The sequence below is a fragment of the Staurois parvus genome, unplaced genomic scaffold (assembly GCF_062004578.1).
Source record: "Staurois parvus isolate SC_StPar_1 unplaced genomic scaffold, SC_StPar_1.0 ptg002849l, whole genome shotgun sequence".
NCBI classification, from domain to species: Eukaryota; Metazoa; Chordata; class Amphibia; order Anura; family Ranidae; genus Staurois; species Staurois parvus.
In genome coordinates, this window is record NW_028320645.1 from 1 (window position 1) to 24,253 (window position 24,253).

The 24,253-nt window shown below is 50.6% G+C and overlaps 1 protein-coding gene across 1 annotated transcript; it reads left to right on the forward strand.

Moving 5' to 3' along the window:
- The first annotated feature begins 22,437 nt into the window (after positions 1–22,437).
- LOC149429039 (E3 ubiquitin-protein ligase TRIM39-like) lies at positions 22,438–24,018 on the forward strand. Its single transcript, XM_089666802.1, has one exon. It carries the CDS (start codon positions 22,441–22,443, stop codon positions 24,016–24,018), a length of 1,578 nt encoding a protein of 525 aa, XP_089522928.1. The 5' UTR covers positions 22,438–22,440.
- Positions 24,019–24,253: the final 235 nt, after the last annotated feature.

The window sequence follows — 24,253 nt, forward strand, 5'->3', positions numbered from 1 at the left end:
GTGAATGTATGGGGTGAATGTGTGGATGAATGTGTGGGATCAATGTATGGGGTGAATGTGTGGGATCAATGTATGGGGTGAATGTGTGGGATCAATGTATGGGGTGAATGTGTGGGATCAATGTATGGGGTGAATGTGTGGGATCAATGTATGGGGTGAATGTTTGGGATCAATGTATGGGGTGAATGTGTGGGATCAATGTATGGGGTGAATGTTTGGGATCAATGTGTGGGATCAATGTATGGGGTGAATGTGTGGGATCAATGTATGGGGTGAATGTATGGGATGAATGTTTAATCGTTTCTTAGCCTGAGGGGGTGTTTAGGTGACGGTCAGGATTTGTTATTGTTTTGCTGAAGTAAGCTGGTTTTGTTTAATTATACATATTTTATTCTGTATATATGTAAATATGATTTTTATGATGTTTTTTGTTTGCAAGATTTTAATAAACAAAAAATTTACACTCTTATGTCCCCTCCCCCACAGTCACACACTATTATACATGTATATAGCTCTGACATATACCGCAGCGCTGTACAGAGAAGAGTTGGACATATCTGGGGACATTCTGTATATGGTCTCCTTGTACTGGGGGTCAGTGGTGGCCCCAGGATGGTCCTGGTGGTCTCTGACAGAGCGATGTGAGGGTGGGGCAGCAGACTGGAAATGTTCGGTGTTCCCCCCTCTGTACTCTCTGTTCTTGCAGTGTGTGTGAGGGAAATGGTCGGTGTTCCCCCCTCTGTACTCTCTGTTCTTGCAGTGTGTGTGAGGGAAATGTTCGGTGTTCCCCCCTCTGTACTCTGTTCTTGCAGTGTGTGTGAGGGAAATGTTCGGTGTTCCCCCCTCTGTACTCTGTTCTTGCAGTGTGTGTGAGGGAAATGTTCGGTGTTCCCCCCTCTGTACTCTGTTCTTGCAGTGTGTGTGAAGGAAATGTTCGGTGTTCCCCCCTCTGTACTCTGTCCTTGCAGTGTGTGTGAGGGAAATGTTCGGTGCTCCCCCCTCTGTACTCTGTCCTTCCAGTGTGTGTGAGGGAAATGTTCGGTGATCCCCCCTCTGTACTCTCTGTTCTTGCAGTGTGTGTGAGGGAAATGTTCGGTGTTCCCCCCTCTGTACTCTCTGTTCTTGCAGTGTGTGTGAAGGAAATGTTCGGTGATCCCCCCTCTGTACTCTCTGTTCTTGCAGTGTGTGTGAAGGAAATGTTCGGTGTTCCCCCCTCTGTACTCTCTGTTCTTGCAGTGTGTGTGAAGGAAATGTTCGGTGTTCCCCCCTCTGTACTCTGTCCTTGCAGTGTGTGTGAGGGAAATGTTCGGTGCTCCCCCTTCTGTACTCTGTTCTTGCAGTGTGTGTGAGGGAAATGTTCGGTGTTCCCCCCTCTGTACTCTCTGTTCTTGCAGTGTGTGTGAAGGAAATGTTCGGTGTCCCCCCCTCTGTACTCTCTGTTCTTGCAGTGTGTGTGTGAAGGAAATGTTCGGTGTCCCCCCCTCTGTACTCTCTGTTCTTGCAGTGTGTGTGAGGGAAATGTTCGGTGCTCCCCCTTCTGTACTCTGTTCTTGCAGTGTGTGTGAGGGAAATGTTCGGTGTTCCCCCCTCTGTACTTTGTTCTTGCAGTGTGTGTGAAGGAAATGTTCGGTGTTCCCCCCTCTGTACTCTGTTCTTGCAGTGTGTGTGAAGGAAATGCTGTGTCTGGATTGGTTGGTGGAGGGTGGTGTTCCGGGTTGTACATTCTTCCAGTCTGTGTGGTTTCCTTGCAGTCAATAATTAATGAATGAATTGGCAATATTGGTTTGTCCTCGAATCCTTACATTACACATGAAGTGAATGTACCCGGGTCCGGTTCCAGGTATTTCAACCCTCATTAACCCCTGGAGTACCCGCCTGTAACACCCCGTCATTAACCCCTGGAGTACCCGCCTGTAACACCCCGTCATTAACCCCTGGAGTACCCACCTGTAACACCCCGTCATTAACCCCTGGAGTACCCGCCTGTAACACCCCGTCATTAACCCCTGGAGTACCCGCCTGTAACACCCCGTCATTAACCCCTGGAGTACCCGCCTGTAACACCCCGTCATTAACCCCTGGAGTACCCGCCTGTAACACCCCGTCATTAACCCCTGGAGTACCCGCCTGTAACACCCTGTCATTAACCCTGGAGTACCCGCCTGTAACACCCCGTCATTAACTCCTGGAGTACCCGCCTGTAACACCCCGTCATTAACCCCTGGAGTACCCGCCTGTAACACCCCGTCATTAACCCCTGGAGTACCCGCCTGTAACACCCCGTCATTAACCCCTGGAGTACCCGCCTGTAACACCCCGTCATTAACCCCTGGAGTACCCGCCTGTAACACCCCGTCATTAACCCCTGGAGTACCCGCCTGTAACACCCCGTCATTAACCCCTGGAGTACCCGCCTGTAACACCCCGTCATTAACCCCTGGAGTACCCGCCTGTAACACCCCATCATTACCCCTGGAGTACCCGCCTGTAACACCCCGTCATTAACCCCTGGAGTACCCGCCTGTAACACCCCATCATTAACCCCTGGAGTACCCGCCTGTAACACCCCGTCATTAACCCCTGGAGTACCCGCCTGTAACACCCCATCATTACCCCTGGAGTACCCGCCTGTAACACCCCGTCATTAACCCCTGGAGTACCCGCCTGTAACACCCCGTCATTAACCCCTGGAGTACCCGCCTGTAACACCCCGTCCTTAACCCCTGGAGTACCCGCCTGTAACACCCCGTCCTTAACCCCTGGAGTACCCGCCTGTAACACCCCGTCCTTAACCCCTGGAGTACCCGCCTGTAACACCCCGTCATTAACCCCTGGAGTACCCGCCTGTAACACCCCGTCATTAACCCCTGGAGTACCAGCCTGTAACACCCCATCATTACCCCTGGAGTACCCGCCTGTAACACCCCGTCATTAACCCCCGGAGTACCCGCCTGTAACACCCCGTCATTAACCCCTGGAGTACCAGCCTGTAACACCCCATCATTACCCCTGGAGTACCTGCCTGTAACACCCCGTCATTAACCCCTGGAGTACCCGCCTGTAACACCCCGTCATTAACCCCTGGAGTACCCGCCTGTAACACCCCATCATTAACCCCTGGAGTACCCGCCTGTAACACCCCGTCATTAACCCCTGGAGTACCCGCCTGTAACACCCCATCATTACCCCTGGAGTACCCGCCTGTAACACCCCGTCATTAACCCCTGGAGTACCCGCCTGTAACACCCCATCATTAACCCCTGGAGTACCCGCCTGTAACACCCCGTCATTAACCCCTGGAGTACCCGCCTGTAACACCCCATCATTACCCCTGGAGTACCCGCCTGTAACACCCCGTCATTAACCCCTGGAGTACCCGCCTGTAACACCCCGTCATTAACCCCTGGAGTACCTGCCTGTAACACCCCGTCATTAACCCCTGGAGTACCTGCCTGTAACACCCCGTCATTAACCCCTGGAGTACCCGCCTGTAACACCCCGTCATTAACCCCTGGAGTACCCGCCTGTAACACCCCGTCATTAACCCCTGGAGTACCCGCCTGTAACACCCCGTCATTAACCCCTGGAGTACCTGCCTGTAACACCCCGTCATTAACCCCTGGAGTACCCGCCTGTAACACCCCGTCATTAACCCCTGGAGTACCCGCCTGTAACACCCCGTCATTAACCCCTGGAGTACCCGCCTGTAACACCCCGTCATTAACCCTGGAGTACCCGCCTGTAACACCCCGTCCTTAACCCTGGAGTATCCGCCCGGAACACCCCGTCATTAACCCCTGGAGTACCTGCCTGTAACACCCCGTCATTAACCCCTGGAGTACCAGCCTGTAACACCCCGTTATTAGAGGACATTTTCAGCACTGTGAGAGTTTGACTGACAATTGCTCCGTCATGCAACACTGCACATAAATGGAGTTCATATTATGTATCTGAGACAGACAGAGCTTTCCATTGGTGGTATTTAACCCCTCCCCTTTCGGGCACTTCTCCCCCCTTCCTGTCCAGGCCAATTTTCAGCTTTCAGCGCTGTCACACTTTGAATGACAATTGTGCGGTCATGCGACACTGCACCCATATGAAATTGTTAGAATTTTTTCACACAAATAGAGCTTTCTTTTGGTGGTATTTAAATACCACTGAGTTTTTTTGCTAAATAAAACAAAAAGCACCTGAAACTTTTGAAAACAATGCACTTTTCTTTGTTTCTGTTATAAAGTTTTACAAGTAAATAACATTTCTTCATAAATTTAGGTAAAAATGTATTCTGCTCCACTCTCCCACTGACCCGAACACCTCCACTAGTAGTTTCTCACGCTCCTGCACATCCTGCTCCCATGCCACCTTTCTCACCCTTCTCCTCCTCATAACCGCGGGGGACATCTCCCCGAATCCTGGCCCTCCACCACCTCCCTCACCCGCACAACACCCTCCCGCCTCCACGTCCTGCCGCAACCCCCGCAACTTAGTATCTGTCCCCCTGCTCCCTAAAATCTCCCCCCCGTTTTCATGTGCACTCCTGAACGCCCGATCGGTGTGCAACAAGCTCACCGCCATCCACGACCTCTTTGTTTCCCGCTCCCTCAACCTCCTGGCGATCACAGAAACCTGGATCCAGGTCACTGACTCTACCTCCCCTGCTGCAGTCTCCTATGGAGGTCTCCCCTGGACCCACTCACCCAGACCTAACGGTCATAAAGGTGGTGGGGTTGGCCTGCTCCTGTCACCGCAGAGCACCTTCCGAGTCCTCCCAAACCCCCCCTCCCTATCCTTCTCCTCCTTCGAGGCCCACTGCGTCCGACTATTCTCCCCAACCCCCCTGAAGATTGCTGTGATATACCGGCCTCCTGGATCCATACCCCGCTTCCTGGATGACTTCTCCTCCTGGCTACCCTTCTTCCTCTCCTCTGAACTACCCACCATCATCCTTGGGGATTTCAACATCCCTGTCAACCTCGACAACCCGGACACATCCCATCTCCTCCACCTAACCTCCTCCTTTGCACTTGCACAGTGCATACAATCCACCACCCACTCCGACGGTAATATCCTTGATCTCGTCTTCTCCAACCGCTGCGCTCCCCACAACCTCACTAACACCCCCTTCCCTCTCTCTGACCACAACCTGATTACCTTCTCTATCTCCTCGTCCTCCAACGCCTACCCCTCCAAATGTCACACTACTACCAGCCGTAACCTCCGCAACCTTAACCCTGCCCCCCTCCACTCTGCAGCTGATCAACTCCACGACCGCATCCTCCCCCTGTCCTGCCCAGACTTAGCTATGACTGCCTACAACAACGCGCTGTCAACAGACCTTGACTCACTAGCGCCTTTAACCACAAGCAACATCAGACCCCGACCGCTCCAGCCCTGGCAGACTGATCACACCAAAACCCTCAAATGACACAGTCGTGCCCTGGAGCAACTATGGCGCAAAACCAAATCCCAACAAGCCTTCACCAGCTACAAATCTGCCTTCCACACCTACACCTCCTCCCTCCATGCTGCCAAACAAGCCTACTTCCTGATCCTCATCAAGGCCCTCTCCTCCAATCCTCGCCGACTCTTCTCCACCTTCAACACTCTACTCTCTCCACCCCCACCTCCACCCAGCACCTCACTCACCGCCCTTGAGATTGCCAATCACTTCAAAAACAAGATTGACACAATTCGCAAGGACATTGCCGCAACTCACACGCCTTCTCAACCCGTCCCCTCTCACACAACTACCCCCTCATCCCCCCTCCCCCTCGACATAACCCACAGGGACTTTGTCGCTGCTCAAACTCCCTCCGACCCCCTTCCCCCTCACTCAGCTACCCCCTCTACACCCCTCTCCCACGGCCCCACCACTGCTCTGACCTCCTCTCCCACCCCACCCTACATTCCTCATACTGAAGCTCCCCCAACACTCCGCACCTTTGACCTTACTACCATCGAAGAAGTCTCCAAGATCCTCTCTGATGCCCGCCTCACCACCTGCCCCCTCGACCCTATCCCCTCACAACTCCTACGACCTCCCTCCCCCTCCATCCTACGCTCCCTCACCCACATCTTCAATCTCTCCCTCTCCTCCGGCACTTTCCCTTCCCCTCTGAAACATGCACACATCACCCCCATACTTAAAAAGCCCTCCCTGGACCCCAATGACCCGAACAACCTCAGACCCATCTCCCTGCTCCCATTTACATCTAAACTCCTCGAGCTCCTCGTCTACGCCCGCCTATGCTCTCACCTCAACGACAACAACCTCCTCGATCCCCTACAGTCCGGCTTCCGTCCCCTACACTCCACCAAAACCCCCCTACACTCCACCGACACCCCCCTACACTGCACCGAAACCGCCTTACTCAAACTCTCCAACGACCTGCTAACCGCCAAAGCTAATGGACACTATTCAGTGCTCCTACTCCTTGACCTCTCTGCGGCCTTCGACACAGTTGACCACCCCCTCCTCCTCAAAATACTACACTCCCTCGGCCTCAGAGATTCTGCTCTCTCCTGGCTCTCATCCTACCTGTCACAACGCTCTTTCAGCGTTACCTATAATGCTACCACCTCCCTCTCACTCCCCCTCTCTGTTGGGGTCCCTCAAGGCTCTGTCCTCGGGCCCCTTCTCTTCTCCATCTACACCTCCTCCCTTGGCCAACTCATACACTCTCACGGCTTCAACTACCACCTCTATGCCGACGACACACAAATCTATCTCTCAACCCCCCACCTCACCCCCTCGGTCTCCGCCCGAATCACACAGCTAATGAGCGACATATCAGACTGGATGTCGCTCCACTTCCTTAAACTGAACCTCTCCAAAACCGAGTTTCTTGTCTTCCCTCCAGCCCGGACACCACCCCCCATTGACTTCTCCATCATGTCCAACAACGCCACCATCAAACCCGCCCCGCAGGCCAGAATACTTGGTGTCATTTTGGACTCCAACCTATCCTTCCAGCCCCAAGTCCAATCTTTAACAAACTTGTGCAGACTCCACCTCCGCAACATCGCCAAAATCCGCACGTTCCTAACCCCAGAAACCACTAAACAGCTCATCCACTCCCTCATCATATCACGACTCGACTACTGCAACTCCCTCCTTACTGGCCTGCCTCGCCGTTGGCTATCCCCGCTTCAGTCCATCCTGAATACGGCTGCCAGACTCATTCACCTTTCCAACCGCTCCGTTTCCGCCACCCCCCTCTGCCAATCCCTCCACTGGCCTCCACTCAGTGTCCTCCACCCCCCTCTGCCAATCCCTCCACTGGCCTCCACTCAGTGTCCTCCACCCCCCTCTGCCAATCCCTCCACTGGCTTCCGATTGCGTAACGGATCAAATTCAAAATCCTAACGCTGACGTACAAAGCTGTCCACCATACTGCCCCGAACTACATCACCGACCTAATATCCAAGTACTGCCCAGCACGCACACTCCGCTCCTCACAAGACCTCCTTCTCTCTAGTTCCCTGGTCTCCTCCTCCCATGCCCGCCTCCAGGACTTCTCCAGGGTGTCACCCATCCTCTGGAACTCCCTGCCCCAACCCATCAGATTATCACCTACTCTCCTCTCCTTTAGGCGCACCCTGAAAACCCATCTCTTCAGGGAAGCCTACCCCGCCCCCTGCTAACTTGACTGACCTCCTCCACTCTTCCTACCACTCCATCCCCCACAGCTATCTCCTCCTGTACCACCATCCCCTCCCTCCTAGATTGTAAGCTCCAAAGAGCTGGGTCCTCGCACCCCTCATGTTTTGCATTGTATTGGTATTGTTCTGTCACATGTTCTGTCCCCCTCTGTAATGTACAGCGCTGAGCCAACTATTGGCGCTTTATAAATACTGTATAATAATAATAATTTATTTGGTGAAAATAATAATAATTGAATTTGCATTTTTTTTAACATTATGATTGCTGATAGCGATGTATTTCATTGATATTTGCAATCATTGTTACTGAATGAAACAGATTCATTCAGTCTTTTGTTGTGATTAGCTGTGATTGGGCAAAGCTGATCACATGATACAGATGGGCTGTGATTGGGCCTGTCTGTATCATGTGACTGCCTTGACCAGTCACAGCTAACAACATAATTGTATACAATGGATGGCGGGACAGGAAGCCACCCATTGTATACAATGGACATGTGAATGGTCACAGTGGTCACATGACACTGGCAACAGGGCCAGTGTCAGGAATGGACTAGCCAGCAATGGTGGGACTCACCTGCCTTTTGATCTGCAGTACCAGGGCTGGCCAGTGGGTGCTCCCAGCAATCAGAGACTCAACTTTGCAGCCAGCTAACACCTGGAACTGATTATGCTGGGGTATTTAAGGGATGGCCAGACTTGCAGACTCTGCCTTGGTGTTGTGTTTCTCTTGGGCCCTGTATCCTGTTCCTGCTCTCTGTTCCTGTCTGATTCTCTGCTACCTGTTCTGATCCCTGGCTTGTCTGACCATCCCTCTGCCTGACCCTCTGTACTACGCTGCCTGCTACCTGTTCTGATCCCTGGCTTGTGACCCTGACCATCCCTCTGCCTGACCCTCTGTACTACGCTGCTAGCTACCTGCTGAACCTGGCCTGTGACCCCGACCAATCTCCGCTTGCTCCCCCTGTACCTACCTGCCCAATTGATATTGACCCGGCCTGCCTGACGACGCTTGCTTGTATGTACTGTTATCTGTGGGTGGTTGGTTTGTTTGTTTGCACTGTATTATGTTTAGTATTGCACTGCGTTTATGTTTGTATTGTTAGTGTTAATAAATTATATTGTTTATCACATATCTGAAGTCTGCGTTTCCCTGCGTCAGTCACACACCTCTGGTCATACCTGGGAGCCCTGACATTACACCAAGGCCAATCCTGACCAGAAGTGGCTGCACAGGGAAGCCATCTTGGCTTGTTGCTGGGAAGGATGGATCTGGATGAGGTTGTGTATTTATCTCTGCTAGTGTTTGATGACAGAGAGTATGCTTATCAAACTCTGAAGGAGTATCCCCGGGATGAACTGCTAGAATGTATACGGCTCGCTCATGTTCTAGTAGATCAGGGCACAGAGTTCTCTGAGGTGCAGCCTTTCATTGAGGTTTGCGCTGAGTTGGTTTCATCTGGTTCCCCCGAATGCAGGGATGAATTTTTGCCACCATTTAGTGCAGACCAGGTAGAGTCCCTGGTGTGGTTATTAGAGGATGATGTGGATTACTTTCTGGAGCGTTATTCCACATGTTCACCACAGACACTAAGAGATTGTATAAACGCAGTGCAGTCATTGACCAGACAGGCTTTGTGTAAGCTCAGCTTTGTTCAACCCCTACTGCAGACATGGACAGACTTGTTGCACCCAGCCTCAGTCAGCTTACAAAGACCCAGTCCTGCTTCTAACTCTACTCCTGTATTCCCACCAGCTCCTCCAGTTACAGCCCAGTATACTTGGCTATCTACCGCATGTCAGTACCCTGTTCCCACTCGCTGCACCTATCCTGCCTTTAACCCTGTAAAAAAGCCCTCTGTAGCAACTGCTCCCTCTCCTGTTCCATCCTCCAGTTCTTCTCTGTCTCCAGCTGCTCCATTCGTTTGCAGACCTGCGTTTACTTGCAGTGCTCCAGTAGTTAAAACCAGAAAAAAGCGAAAATTCTTTCCAACCAATACCATCCTGCCAGTATCCAAACCGGTGAGCCTGCCTTCCGTGGTTCAGACTGATGCCTGTACGCAGCCTGATGCCTCTACTCAGCCTGAAGCCTCTCTTCGGCCTGATGCCTCTCTTCGGCCTGATGTCGCTACTCAGCATGATGAACTGATCCAGCCCGACGATCCTATTAGGCCAGTTGACTTGATGCCCGCTGTTGATCCAGATGATCCGGTACCTGATCCAGTGCCCGCTGTCGTGCCAATTGACTCGGTGCCCGCAGTCTTGCCAGACGACTCGGTGCCCGCAGTCTTGCCAGACGACTCGGTGCCCGCAGTCTTGCCAGACGACTCGGTGCCCGCTGTTCCGCCAGTTGACTCGATGCCCGCAGTCTTGTCAGACGACTCGATGCCCGCAGTCTTGTCAGACGACTCGGTGCCCGCAGTCTTGCCAGACGACTCGGTGCCCGCAGTCTTGCCAGACGACTCGGTGCCCGCCGCTTCGTCTGGGGGCCCGAGACCTGTCGCTCCACCTGGGGGTCCGGCGCCCGCCGCTCCGCCTGGGGGCCCGAGACCTGTCGCTCCGCCTGGGGGCCCGAGACCTGTCGCTCCACCTGGGGGTCCGGCGCCCGCCGCTCCACCTGAGGGCCCGAGACCTGTCGCTCCACTTGGGGGTCCGGCGCCCGCCGCTCCACCTGGGGGCCCGAGACCTGTCGCTCCATCTGGGGGTCCGGCGCCCGCCGCTCCGCCTGGGGGCCCAAGACCGGTCGCTCCATCTGGGGGTCCGGCGCCCGCCGCTCCGCCTGAGGGCCCGACGCCCGTCGCCCCGCCTGGGGGCCCGTCGCCCCGCCTGGGGGCCCGTCGCCCCGCCTGGGGGCCCGACGCCCGTCGCCCCGCCTGGGGCCCCGACGCCCGTCGCCCCGCCTGGGGGCCCGACGCCCGTCGCCCCGCCCGGGGGCCCAGTGCCTGCTGCTCCGCCCGGGGGCCCGGTGCCTGCTGCTCCGCCTGGTGGCCCGCTGCTTGCTGCTTCGCCTGGTAATCCGATGTGCCTCTGCCCGGAGTCCTGCCCGATGTGCCTCTGCCCGGAGTCCTGCCCGATGTGCCTCTGCCCGGAGTCCTGCCCGATGTGCCTCTGCCCTGAGTCCTGCCCGGTGTGCCTCTGCCCGGAGTCCAGCCCGGTGTGCCTCTGCCCGGAGTCCAGCCCGGTGTGCCTCTGCCCGGAGTCCAGCCCGGTGTGCCTCTGCCCGGAGTCCAGCCCGGTGTGCCTCTGCCCGGAGTCCAGCCCGGTGTGCCTCTGCCCGGAGTCCAGCCCGGTGTGCCTCTGCCCGGAGTCCAGCCCGGTGTGCCTCTGCCCGGAGTCCAGCCCGGTGTGCCTCTGCCCGGAGTCCAGCCCGGTGTGCCTCTGCCCGGAGTCCAGCCCGGTGTGCCTCTGCCCGGAGTCCTGCCCGGTGTGCCTCTGCCCGGAGTCCTGCCCGGTGTGCCTTTGCCCAATGTGCCTCTGCCCGGTGTGCCCCTGCCCGGTGTGCCGCTGCCCGGAGTCCTGCCCGGTGTGCCAGCATTTGATATCCCGCCAGTTACCAGACCCGGGCGGTGGAACATTTTGCCCAGCTAGGACTGTTTGGAGCGTCCTGAGGGCGCTTCTTGAGGGGGGGGGTACTGTCAGGAATGGACTAGCCAGCAATGGTGGGACTCACCTGCCTTTTGATCTGCAGTACCAGGGCTGGCCAGCGGATGCTCCCAGCAATCAGAGACTTTGCAGCCAGCTAACACCTGGAACTGATTATGCTGGGGTATTTAAGGGATGGCCAGACCCACAGACTCTGCCTTGGTGTTGTGTTTCTCTTGGGCCCTGTATCCTGTTCCTGCTCTCTGTTCCTGTCTGATTCTCTGCTACCTGTTCTGATCCCTGGCTTGTCTGACCATCCCTCTGCCTGACCCTCTGTACAACGCTGCCTGCTACCTGTTCTGATCCCTGGCTTGTGACCCTGACCATCCCTCTGCCTGACCCTCTGTACTACGCTGCTAGCTACCTGCTGAACCTGGCCTGTGACCCCGACCAATCTCCACTTGCTCCCCCTGTACCTACCTGCCCAATTGATATTGACCCGGCCTGCCTGACGACGCTTGCTTGTATGTACTGATATCTGTGGGTGTTTGGTTTGTTTGCACTGTATTATGTTTAGTATTGCACTGCGTTTATGTTTGTATTGTTAGGGTTAATAAATTATATTGTTTATCACATATCTGAAGTCTGCGTTTCCCTGCGTCAGTCACACACCTCTGGTCATACCTGGGAGCCCTGACAGCCAGTGTAGTGATATGTCATCAGTTGGTGACAGATCGAGCCACTGCGTGGCCCCGCGGCCACGTGAGTGGCTCATTTTGACAGGATGTCATATGACACCCAGTCACAACAGCGAGTGTCCCGCCCTAGCCACCAATCTGCTATAGGCCAGGCAGGAACGTGTTAATAAAAAATAACAAACAGAAAGCGCCAATCAACAATAATAATTCTATAAAAAAGCTGCAAACTTCTAACCCAAAATATTGGTGAAAAATAAAAAAAAAAAAAAAAAATCAGAATGCGCTGATCCAATGGCGGAGCCTATTGGATGACGTCAGGATGTTCCCGGCAACTGTCGGCGAGGTGTCCGCGGTGAACGGAGTTCGTTCGCTATATGCTTCTTATATTTCTACCGCTTGTTATACCAGTGTCAGGTGGACACTTGCTTTGTGAGTAATATGAATTTTTAAATAAACATACATAGTTTTTACGTACTGCACCATCATGCCTTTCCTTTATTTCGGAGTGATACTACCATTTATTTGGAGGATGATCGCTGTATAAAAAGTCCTGGCCCTATCGTAGAGTGGTTGCAGAGCATTGCTCCTGGTGTCTGGATTTCTAATTACAGAAGGGTGCTTCCTTGGATTTTCTCATCGCTCCCAGAGCAAATACGCTTGTGCTGATTTATAATTTGATCAGCATCTAGCTCTGGTGAGTTTATTCCATTCATCTGGTGGTGGATTGAGCACGGTGGATTTATTTGGTTTAAGAAGAAATAATTTGGGATGTTGGACTTTTGTATAGGAACGTGTTAATAACTGACCTTAAAAAAAAAATCAAACATTTTCAGAAAAAAACTGCAGAATTGTATGAAACCCCCTCCCAAAATGTCCATTTTTAACACAATTTTTTGGAAATGAAGAAAGCTGTTGCTACTGAAGGGTTTAAATAAACAGCTTGAGAATGGTGCACTGAAGGGGTTAATGTATTGAACCAATGTAACGTACTGGTCCCATAACATTGGCATCATGGGGATGAAGGGGTTACTGTACTAATCCAATGTAACATACTGGTCCCATAACATTGGCACCGTGGGGATGAAGGGGTTAATGTATTAAACCAATGTAACGTACTGGTCCCATAACATTGGCACCGTGGGGATGAAGGGGTTACTGTACTGATCCAATGTAACGTACTGGTCCCATAACATTGGCACCGTGGGGATGAAGCGGTTAATCTAATAAACCAATGTAACGTACTGGTCCCATAACATTGGCACAGTGGGGATGAAGGGGCTACTGTACTGATCCAATGTAACGTACTGGTCCCATAACATTGGCACCGTGGGGATGAAGGGGTTAATTTAATGAACCAATGTAACTTACTGGTCCCATAACATTGGCATCGTGGGGATGAAGGGGTTAATGTACTGATCCAATGTAACATACTGGTCCCATAACATTGGCACCGTGGGGATGAAGGGGTTAATGTAGTGAACCAATGTAACGTACTGGTCCCATAACATTGGCACCGTGGGGATGAAGGGGTTAATGTGCTGAACCAATGTAACGTACTGGTCCCATAACATTGGCACCGTGGGGATGAAGGGGTTAATGTGCTGAACCAATGTAACGTACTGGTCCCATAACATTGGCACCGTGGGGATGAAGGGGTTAATGTAATTAACCAACGTAACGTACTGGTCCCATAACATTGGCACCGTGGGGATGAAGGGGTTAATGTAATTAACGTAACGTACTGGTCCCATAACATTGGCACCGTGGGGATGAAGGGGTTACTGTACTGAACCAATGTAACGTACTGGTCCCATAACATTGGCACCGTGGGGATGAAGGGGTTAATCTAATGAACCAATGTAACTTACTGGTCCCATAACATTGGCACCGTGGGGATGAAGGGGTTAATGTACTGAACCAATGTAACGTACTGGTCCCATAACATTGGCACCATGGCGATGAAGGGGTTAATGTACTGAACCAATGTAACGTACTGGTCCCATAACATTGGCACCGTGGGGATGAAGGGGTTAATGTACTGAACCAATGTAACGTACTGGTCCCATAACATTGGCATCGTGGGAATGAAGGGGTTAATGTTCAGACGTGTGGGCTAATTGGGGTGAGGACATTAGGGGCAGTCATGTTCGTAGTTTGTTCATTCTGAATCGAAATGCAGTCAAACTTTTCGTTATTCAGAGATATCTAAATTTCTGAATTATTTTATTTTTTATTTACGCAGCACTTTACATATATATTGTACATTCACATCAGTCCCTAACCCTCAAGGGGCGTACAATCTAAGGTCCCTAACCCTCAAGGGGCGTACAATCTAAGGTCCCTAACCCTCAAGGGGCGTACAATCTAAGGTCCCTAACCCTCAAGGGGCGTACAATCTAAGGTCCCTAACCCTCAAGGGGCGTACAATCTAAGGGCCCTAACCCTCAAGGGGCGTACAATCTAAGGGCCCTAACCCTCAAGGGGCGTACAATCTAAGGTATTTACAATAGTAACTAATTTAAACAAGTCCGAATTCATGAAACAAAATTTTGTCTGAAATTCGAATCGAATTGGAAACAAATTTGAAATGTAAACATATTGCTGACTATTGCTGATTTCCTTCAAAGGCTGCTTATATTAGTGTTAGAATATAGGCGTCTTCTGAAATTCAAATTTCAAAAAGAATAGAATAAAACAGAATAGAATAGAAAATAAAAGAATAAAAATGTTAAAAAAATAGAATATAGCCATCTTCCAAAATTTTAATTTCGAAATAGAATAAAATAAATAGAATATAGTTGTCTTCCCAAATTCGAATTTCGTAAAAAATAGAATAAACAAAGAATAGAATAGAAAAAAATAAAATAGAAATGAATAAGATAGAATATAGCCGTCTTCTGAAATTTGAATTTTGAATAGAATAGAACCAACTATACTTTACAATAAATTTTCATTGATTTGATATTTTGTATTCAGATTTGATTAGAATACTTTAAATTAATATTTTTCCAAAGAATTCAATCGAAAATAAAGGAATGACCCGGCCATTTTTTGCGTTACGGCGCTGCGTTACTTTAACTGACAATTGCGCGGTCATGAAACGCTGCACCCGAATGAAATTTACATCCTTTTCCTCCCATGAATTTGATCACCTCTTTGTTTTTTATTAAACAAAAAAGAAGACCAACAATTTTTAGAAAAAAACAATATTTTTGACTCTTTGCTATTAAACATGTCCAGTAAAAAAATAAAAAAAATAAAATGTTGTCATAAATTTAGTCCAACATGTCTCCCGCTCCGTGTCTCCCGCTCCGTGTCTCCTGCTCCGTGTCTTTGCTAAAAAAAAGTCCAAATATGTGTAAATTAATTGGTTTATGTGAAAGTTATAGCGTCTACAAATGGCGGGAAAGATAATGGGATATTATTTTTCTAGTAATGGCTGTGATCAGCAACTTATAGTGGGTCTGTGGTGGGCATTCTGACACTGGGGGGGGGGACTGACTTGGTGTCACTGACATCTCCAGTGACACCAATACAGTGATCAGTGCTAAAAAAACAGCCCTGACACTACTAATGGCACTGGGCAGGAAGGGGTTAACATGTGGGGTGATCAAAGGGTTAACTGTGTGCTGTGTGTGTTTCACTGTAAGCATGCTACTATGCCGAGCCATACAAAGCAGTGTGCAGGAGCTGACAGGGGAGAGATCTGTGTTGTTTACATACAGGTCTCTCCCCCGTCGGAAATTCTCGTAGATCGTCAGGTGCCGGCGGGGAATCACTGGCCGGGACCCAATGATTGACAGCTGAGGCCACGAATGGCTACCCCTACCTGGAACTGCAAAATCACATATATATACATGATTTTGCGCACCTGTGCCGCCCTGTAGCAGTATCTTCTGCTATAGGGAGGCGCAGAATCGTTACGAATGAAACTCAGCAAAATTGGTAAGTTAACAAATCGATACAAAATGTAACAATTTTTTTTGTTCTGATCATGTCTAGCAGCCGCTGATCTATGCATTCACGAGTACTGGATCTCTTTGCTTACCCCTTTTGTAAGGGAAGGGGGAGGGATCAACAGTGTAAACAGTACCATGTGATCAATGTAATGACCAATCACAGTGATCACATGGTACTCGGTGTGACGGAAGTCACTTTGGGTGGGGGGCCCATGGAACCCAGCTCACTTTGGAGAGGTGGGGAGACCCCTGTCTCCGCTCCCCATATCCCTCTTATGTGTAAGTCACCCTGTGCCTGTTAGGGGTACAGGGTGATCTGTCCTAATATTGAGGTGGGGGGAGGTTGTGGATTGTTTGGTGTCATGTGGCTGCATTCTATTGTTCTATTGTTTGTCTTGCTTGGGAGCAAACTATTATGGGATGTATGTGTTTTTGATTAGCTTAGTGGGAGGTGTCTCCAGCAGCCCTCCCTCCTGATGGGACTGTCTGCTGGTGTGAAGTTTGAATACCTGTGTGTCTCTTGTTACTAGATGTAGATTGCCCCACCCTGTGTCATTATGCAGGGGGGGGGGGTTTCCCCTGAGTGCAGGGGTGGACTGACAACTCATGGGGCCCCCGGGCAATAGGGGATCATGGGGCCCCTGTGTCCTTGCCCAAACTCCAAAAAACGTTTTTGAAAAAGGGGCCAGGGGCATTTCATGGGGACCCCTACTGACCCGGGCTCTTGGGCAATGTCCGAGTCTCATAATGGTCAGTCCGCCCCTGCCTAAGTGTATATATCTTGTATCTGTGTTCAAATAAATAGTCTACTTTCTGGTTTACTTCAAATCTGGTGTCTTCTGGATCTTGGGGTAGCAATAGCCCGATTCACTGGTCTCGTGTTCCAGAGCCTGAGAAGCAGCTTCTTGACAGAGATAGCCAGTCGTAGGTGTGTGGGGCCCATTACACTCGGCCACTTGGATGGGCTCAGTGTCATGTCTTTGTGTACCCAGCCAGACAGCCCAGCTCGGTACACTGCGATTACTTGGAGGACTGACTGCCCGACGGCAATTATTATTGTGTATGAAAGGCACTGGACAAATAAAGGGCCATCGATCTGCCATTTCAAGAAGTACCCTGGCAGAAAAGGGGTCAAGGAAGATAAGCTGTCGAATCTGATCCCCATTGTAGTCAGAGGGGCCCGGTGTTAAAAAATCAGTTCCAGCCATTTTCTAGATTCATAGGGAAAGGATTGCCAAAAAACGGCATAGGGGTCTGGCCACTTTCCCGGAGAACCAGTGACTGTCAGTGAAAAACCAGTGACGGCAGACTGAATACTGAAAACTGAGCAATCAGTGGTCATTGATCTCTCAGTTCTCGGTGTAGAGCTGATGAGGGACAGCTGTGGCTGAGATCGCTGCTGCAGCCATCTAGGTATGATTGTTTATCTATTTCCCAAAACTTTTCTTTTTTGGATTCTTTTTTTTGTTGCCCATTGGAATGCACTGTTGAATGTCATTTTTTTATAATGTCCTTAAAATACTACTTTTCTATAGTGTTCTTTGTGGTAAGAATTTGATCCCATATAACCGCTTAGTAACACTGGCTCCTTTGAAATGTCCTGTCCTATCCTCATATCTCCCTTTCCAAATTTTATGGCAAACATATATACCTAAGATCACTAAAAATTCAATTAAGTATAATTTATGGCAAACATGATTACTGTCAGGAATCAAGGAATGACCAGAAAGGTGTGGACTGACACAGGGAAACGCAGGTTTCAGGTATAGTATAATACAGGTTATTATTAGCCACCCAGATATATATATATATATATATATATATATATATATAAACGCACAGTGAGCAAACTAACCTTCCACTAATCTTAGGAGGTGCAGGAACACAGGCGTAGTCAGGGCTGGAGAGGTGGAATGGTCAGGCCGGCCGTAGGGTTCTGTAACGACTGCCTGGTGGTACCTCTAGCGGTCCTCAGGGCAGGATTCCCCAGGGCGCGGAGTCTAAGTCCCAGTCTGCTATTCACCAGGGCCCCTGATGGTGGGGATGGACTTGGAGCAGACAGGAACCAGGTCGCGGCCCCTGAGTACACCTGCTAGTGATAGAGGGATCCGCCAGAGGTATGTGCAGGTACGGCTGGATCCGTGCAGGATGGATGGATGGCAGAGTAGTGAGCGTGGTCAGACGGGCCAAGTCAGCAACGTGCGGGCAGCAAGGTATCAAAGGAGCAGGCAGAGGATGGTCAAGGTCACAAGCCGGGTTCAGTAACTCACAGACAGCGCAGTACAGAGGATCAGGCAGAAGGATGGTCAGGGATAAGCCAGTAGTCAGAACAGGAGACGGTCAACGGGAATCAGGATCAGGCAGGGTCGGCAACAAGGTATCTTCTCACAGGAACTAGGAACAGGATACAGGGGCTCATGGGGAAACATACACCAAGGCGCAGAGCACAGGCCTGGTCATGCCTTATATACACCTTTCTGTAATCAGCCCCAGGTTTGGCTGATTGTGAGCTTCTGGCTGCCAAGAGCACCCGCTGGTCAGCTCTGGTACTGCAGCCCACACGGCAGGAGAGTCCCACCACCAGTGCTGAGAGCACCCGCTGGTCAGCTCTGGTACTGCAGCCCACACGGCAGGAGAGTCCCACCACCAGTGCTGAGAGCACCCGCTGGTCAGCTCTGGTACTGCAGCCCACACGGCAGGAGAGTCCCACCACCAGTGCTGAATCCATTCCTGACAGAACCCCCCCCTCAAGGAGCGGCCTCAGGACACCCCAAACAGTCCTTAGTGGGCAAAATGTTCCACCGCCCGGGTCCGGTAACTGGCTGAATATCCTACTGCCGGAGTAAACCGGCTGGCTGGGTTTCCTGCTGGTAGACTTCTCTTTGTGTAGGAGAACCAAGGAAGGCAGGTCACTGGGCACAGGATTTCCAGGAGCAGGCTGGGTATCAGTTATCGGCCAGTTTAACTGGACATCAGGGGCTGGTATGGCGGGCTGTGTAGCGGGCAGAGGCACGTCAGCGGGCACCAAGTCATCTGGCACGACAGCGGGCACAGGGTCACCGGGCACGTCAGCGGGCACCAAATTAACTGGCACAACAGTGGGCACTGAATCAACTGGCACGACAGCGGGCACCGAGTCAACTGGCATCGAGTCATCTGGCTCGACAGCGGGCACCGAGTCAACTGGTACGATGGTACAGTGAGTGGGAGCAGGGTACCGACATGTGGTAGATTGCTGGGTATACTGGGCTGTCACTGGGGGGGCTGTCACTGGGGGTGCTGTCGGGAATGCAGGAAAAGAGCTTTGAGCAGAGGAATGATGAGAAGCAGGACTGGTTTGTTGCAAGCTGATTGAGGCTGGGTGTAACAAGTCTGACCATGTCTGCAGTATGGGTTGGACAACGCTCAGCTTACACAAGGCCTGTCTGATCAAAGTTTGCACTGCGTTTATACACTTCTTTAGCACCTGTGGTGAATATGCTGAATAATGCTCCAAGAAGCAATCCGGATCATCCTCCAACAACCATACCAGTGATATTATTTGACTCGCCCTGAATGGAGGAAGAAATTCATCCCTGCTTTCAGGGGTACTAGATGAAGCCAACTCAATACAAGCCTGAATCAATGGTTGCACCTCAGAGAGCTCTAGGTCCTGACCTACTAGGGAATGAGCGACCCGTATGGACTCTAGCAGCTGATCCCGGGTATACTCCCGCAGAGTCTGATAGGCATATTCTCTGTCATCAAAGACTAGCATAGACAAATATATAACCTCATCAGGATGCATCCTTCAGGACAAGTCAAGATGGCTTCCCTGTGCAGCCACTTCTGGTCAGGAAAGGCCTTGGTGTGATGTCAGGAATCAAGGAATGACCAGAAAGGTGTGGACTGACACAGGGAAACGCAGGTTTCAGGTATAGTATAATACAGGTTATTATTAGCCACCCAGATATATATATAAATGCACAGTGAGCAAACTAACCTTCCACTAATCTTAGGAGGTGCAGGAACACAGGCGTAGTCAGGGCTGGAGAGGTGGAATGGTCAGGCCGGCCGTAGGGTTCTGTAACGACTGCCTGGTGGTACCTCTAGCGGTCCTCAGGGCAGGATTCCCCAGGGCACGGAGTCTAAGTCCCAGTCTGCTATTCACCAGGGCCCCTGATGGTGGGGATGGACTTGGAGCAGACAGGAACCAGGTCGCGGCCCCTGAGTACACCTGCTAGTGATAGAGGGATCCGCCAGAGGTATGTGCAGGTACGGCTGGATCTGTGCAGGATGGATGGATGGCAGAGTAGTGAGCGTGGTCAGACGGGCCAAGTCAGCAACGTGCGGGCAGCAAGGTATCAAAGGAGCAGGCAGAGGATGGTCAAGGTCACAAGCCGGGTTCAGTAACTCACAGACAGCACAGTACAGAGGATCAGGCAGAAGGATGGTCAGGGATGAGCCAGTAGTCAGAACAGGAGACGGTCAACAGGAATCAGAATCAGGCAGGGTCGGCAACAAGGTATCTTCTCACAGGAACTAGGAACAGGATACAGGGGCTCATGGGGAAACATACACCAAGGCGCAGAGCACAGGCCTGGTCATGCCTTATATACACCTTTCTGTAATCAGCCCCAGGTTTGGCTGATTGTGAGCTTCTGGCTGCTAAGAGCACCCGCTGGTCAGCTCTGGTACTGCAGCCCACACGGCAGGAGAGTCCCACCACCAGTGCTGAGAGCACCCGCTGGTCAGCTCTGGTACTGCAGCCCACACGGCAGGAGAGTCCCACCACCAGTGCTGAATCCATTCCTGACAATTACTCTGTGATTGCTGTTGCCTAAATTATCCCTTACTTCCACTTCTGCGATCAGCTCTGCAATCAGCTCTGTTACTAGTAGGTCCAGGAGCATTATTTCTAGTTGGGGCTTCCACCATTTGACTAATGAAATTGCGCTGCATCACATTCAAGAAACAACATGTCTTAGTTGAATTCATAGTTCCATCTGCCCAATCAATATCAGGATAGTTGAAGCCCCCTATGATTATTATCCTGACTCCCCGCTATCTCTGACTGTGAGAGAAGATGAGTCTCTTACTACTCCTTATTGTTAGAGGGCTCATAGCATACACCAACAATTCATGTATCACTTGTTTCATCCCTTTGAAGCTCCACCCACAAAGGCCCCACCTCCTCATTAGTCTTGTTAGCAATGGCATCCCTCATATTCAACATTTCAATCTCTTGACATACGGGCACACCACTGCCCTTCTTCAGCCTACCCTGTCCCTTCAATACACCTGGAAGCTGCAAGCCAGCCATGTAAGTTGTCAAACCAGTTTCAGAATTCTAGTTCTTCAATATAGTGCTTCTACTCATTCACAAAAAGTAAACAAACCGTGAATAAAAACACACTGTCAACCATGTCATCCAGCTATGCAGATCCACATCATGAGGGCAGAAGGCATGGTGTGATCAGAAGAAGGGGGAGCATGCTCATTCCCCCTTTACTGGCCTGCCAGGCTGAAAGCTTGGTTACATTTTGGTGTGTATTTTTTAGTGTATCCACGTTTTTTTTCTTGATTTTTGGGTGGGGTTTTCCCTTAAGATCTATACCAGGCCAAAGGGGCCCTCATAGTGGTTTTTTTTTGCTTTTTTTTGGTTTGGGGATCTCATTATTATTATTATTATTATACAGTATTTATAAAGCGCCAATAGTTCGCTCAGCGCTGTACATTACAAAGGGGGACAGAACATGTGACAGAACAATAACAATACAATGCAAAACATGAGGGGATCGAGGGCCCTGCTCTTTCGAGCTTACAATCTAGGAGGGAGGGGATGGTGGCACAGGAGGAGATAGCTGTGGGGGGTGGAGTGGTAGGAAGAGTGGAGGAGGTCGGCAAGTTAGCAGGGGGCGGGGTAGGCTTCCCTGAAGAGGTGGGTTTTCAGGGTGCGCCTAAAGGAGAGGAGAGTAGGTGATAATCTGATGGGTTGGGGCAGGGAGTTCCAGAGGATGGGTGACACCCTGGAGAAGTCCTGGAGGTGGGCATGGGAGGAGGAGACCAGGGAACTAGAGAGAAGGAGGTCTTGTGAGGAGCGGAGTGTGCGTGCTGGGTGGTACTTGGATATTAGGTCAGTGATGTAGTTCGGGGCAGTATGGTGGACAGCTCATTAAAACTCATACCAGACTTGAAGAGCTTGGTATAAATCATGGGGGCAGGAAACCGTCAAGTATAATAGAGGGAGAAAAAACTGGCTTCTGCTGAATAGGCTAAAGGTCCAGTTTGCAAATGAACTCCCCAACAAGCAAAGCTTGGTCTGAACCCGTCTTCGGACTGAACCAGAAGCTTACACGCTAGTGATGACTCAGTGAGTACAACATGAGGCACCAAAGTGTGATCAGCCAACAAATGTCATGTTTATGTTATTTATGTCCTGTAAGTACAGCCAACCATGACTTAATGTTTTTGTAATTTATAGCAATGTCCAAAGGCCCATGAAACAACTCAAGAAGTAACCTCGGAGAATATCAAAGACTTTTACTCTGCTGTCAGCGATGGCAACTGCAGATCTGAGGAAGGAGCTGGAATGTTCTATCTGTTTGAACATTTACACTGATCCTGTAAACCTGAATTGTGGACACAACTTCTGCAAGGCCTGTATTGATCATGTGCTGGACAAACAAGAGGGGTCTGGAGATTATTTCTGTCCTTTATGCAGAAAACGGTTCAGGAGTCGTCCTGCACTGCAGAGGAACATAACACTGCGTAACATAGTAGATAATTTACTGTCTGCTCAGCCAGATCAGCAGGAGTCTGGGGTCTTCTGTACTTACTGTGTGGACTCTTCTGTACCTGCTGTTAGATCCTGTCTGCTCTGTGAGGTTTCTCTGTGTGATAAACACCTGAGAGTCCACAAAAAGTCCCCAGAACACATCTTATGTGAGCCCACCTTGTCCATGGAGAGCAGGAAATGCTCCGTCCATAAGAAGATCCTGGAGTATTACTGCACTGAGGATGACACCTGTATCTGTGTGTCCTGCACTTTGGCTGGAGAACATCGAGGACACCAGGTGGAGATGCTGGAAGAGGCTTCTGAGAAAAAGAAGGAGAAACTGAGGGATGTTCTGCAGAAACTTCTGATAAAGAGAGAGGAGACGGAGGAAAGAACCAAGAGTTTGCAGGAAGACAAGAGGAAAGCAGAAGAAAATGCAGCTGGTGACACTGAGAGAGTCACTGCCCTGTTTAGAGATCTCAGGAGACATCTGAAGGACATGGAGAAGAGAGTTCTGAGGGACATCTCCAGGCAGGCAGAGTTGATCTCCATCTCCATGTTCGTTATGATTCAGGGGTTGGAAATAAAGAAGGAGGAGCTGTCCAGGAAGATGAGGGACATTGAGGAGATGTGTAACATGACGGATCCACTGACTGTCCTACAGGAATTAGACACAGGTGACTTGTGTGATACTGAGGATGGAGATAATGAGGACAGAGAGAGACATGAGGACCTCCTCCATGATGGAGGGGTGCTGGATGTGGCGGGGGTCTTACACACAGGTTTATCTGATATAATAACAGGGGGAAATGTATCCTTCTATATACAGGGAGCTGAAGACATATTACTGGATATAAGCACAGCTGGTAACAAGCTTCATGTATCAGATGACAGAAAAATGTTAGCCTGGTCAGATAGGAACCAGAAGCGCCCACAAACACCAGAGAGATTTACAGATTATCCTCAGGTGTTAAGCAGTCTGATTTTTTCCTCTGGGCGACATTTTTGGGAAGTGGATATTGAGGGATCACAATTCTGGCGAGTTGGGATGTGTTACCCCAGTATGGAGAGGAAAGATTTTCAAGCAGGAATAGGTAAGAATAACAAGTCCTGGTGTTTGTCCAGGTCTGGAAATCGGTATTTTGTGAGACATGACAGTACAGAGACCCCCTTATCTACAAATATCTCCAGTAATAGAGTTGGGATATATCTGGATTATGAGGCCGGGCAGATCTCCTTTTATGATCTGTGTGACCCGATCCGACACCTCCACACCTTCACCACCACCTTCACTGAGCCCCTCCATGCTGGGTTATGTGCAGCAAGAGGTTGTATAAAGATAAGTGGGGGGAGATCCTGAGATGTGAGGGGTGGGATTGGTTCATTGTAGAGCATGTGGAATGTTTAAATATCACACTTTTTTTTAATATATACACAGAAACCTCTCCTCAGTGCAAAACACATGAAAACCCACTTGGAGTTTGCAAAAAAAGCACCTGAAGGACCTTCAGACCATGGACCATGAGGAACAAGATTCTCTGGTCTGATGAAACCAAGATTGAACTGTTTGGCCACAATTCTAAATGTTATGTCTG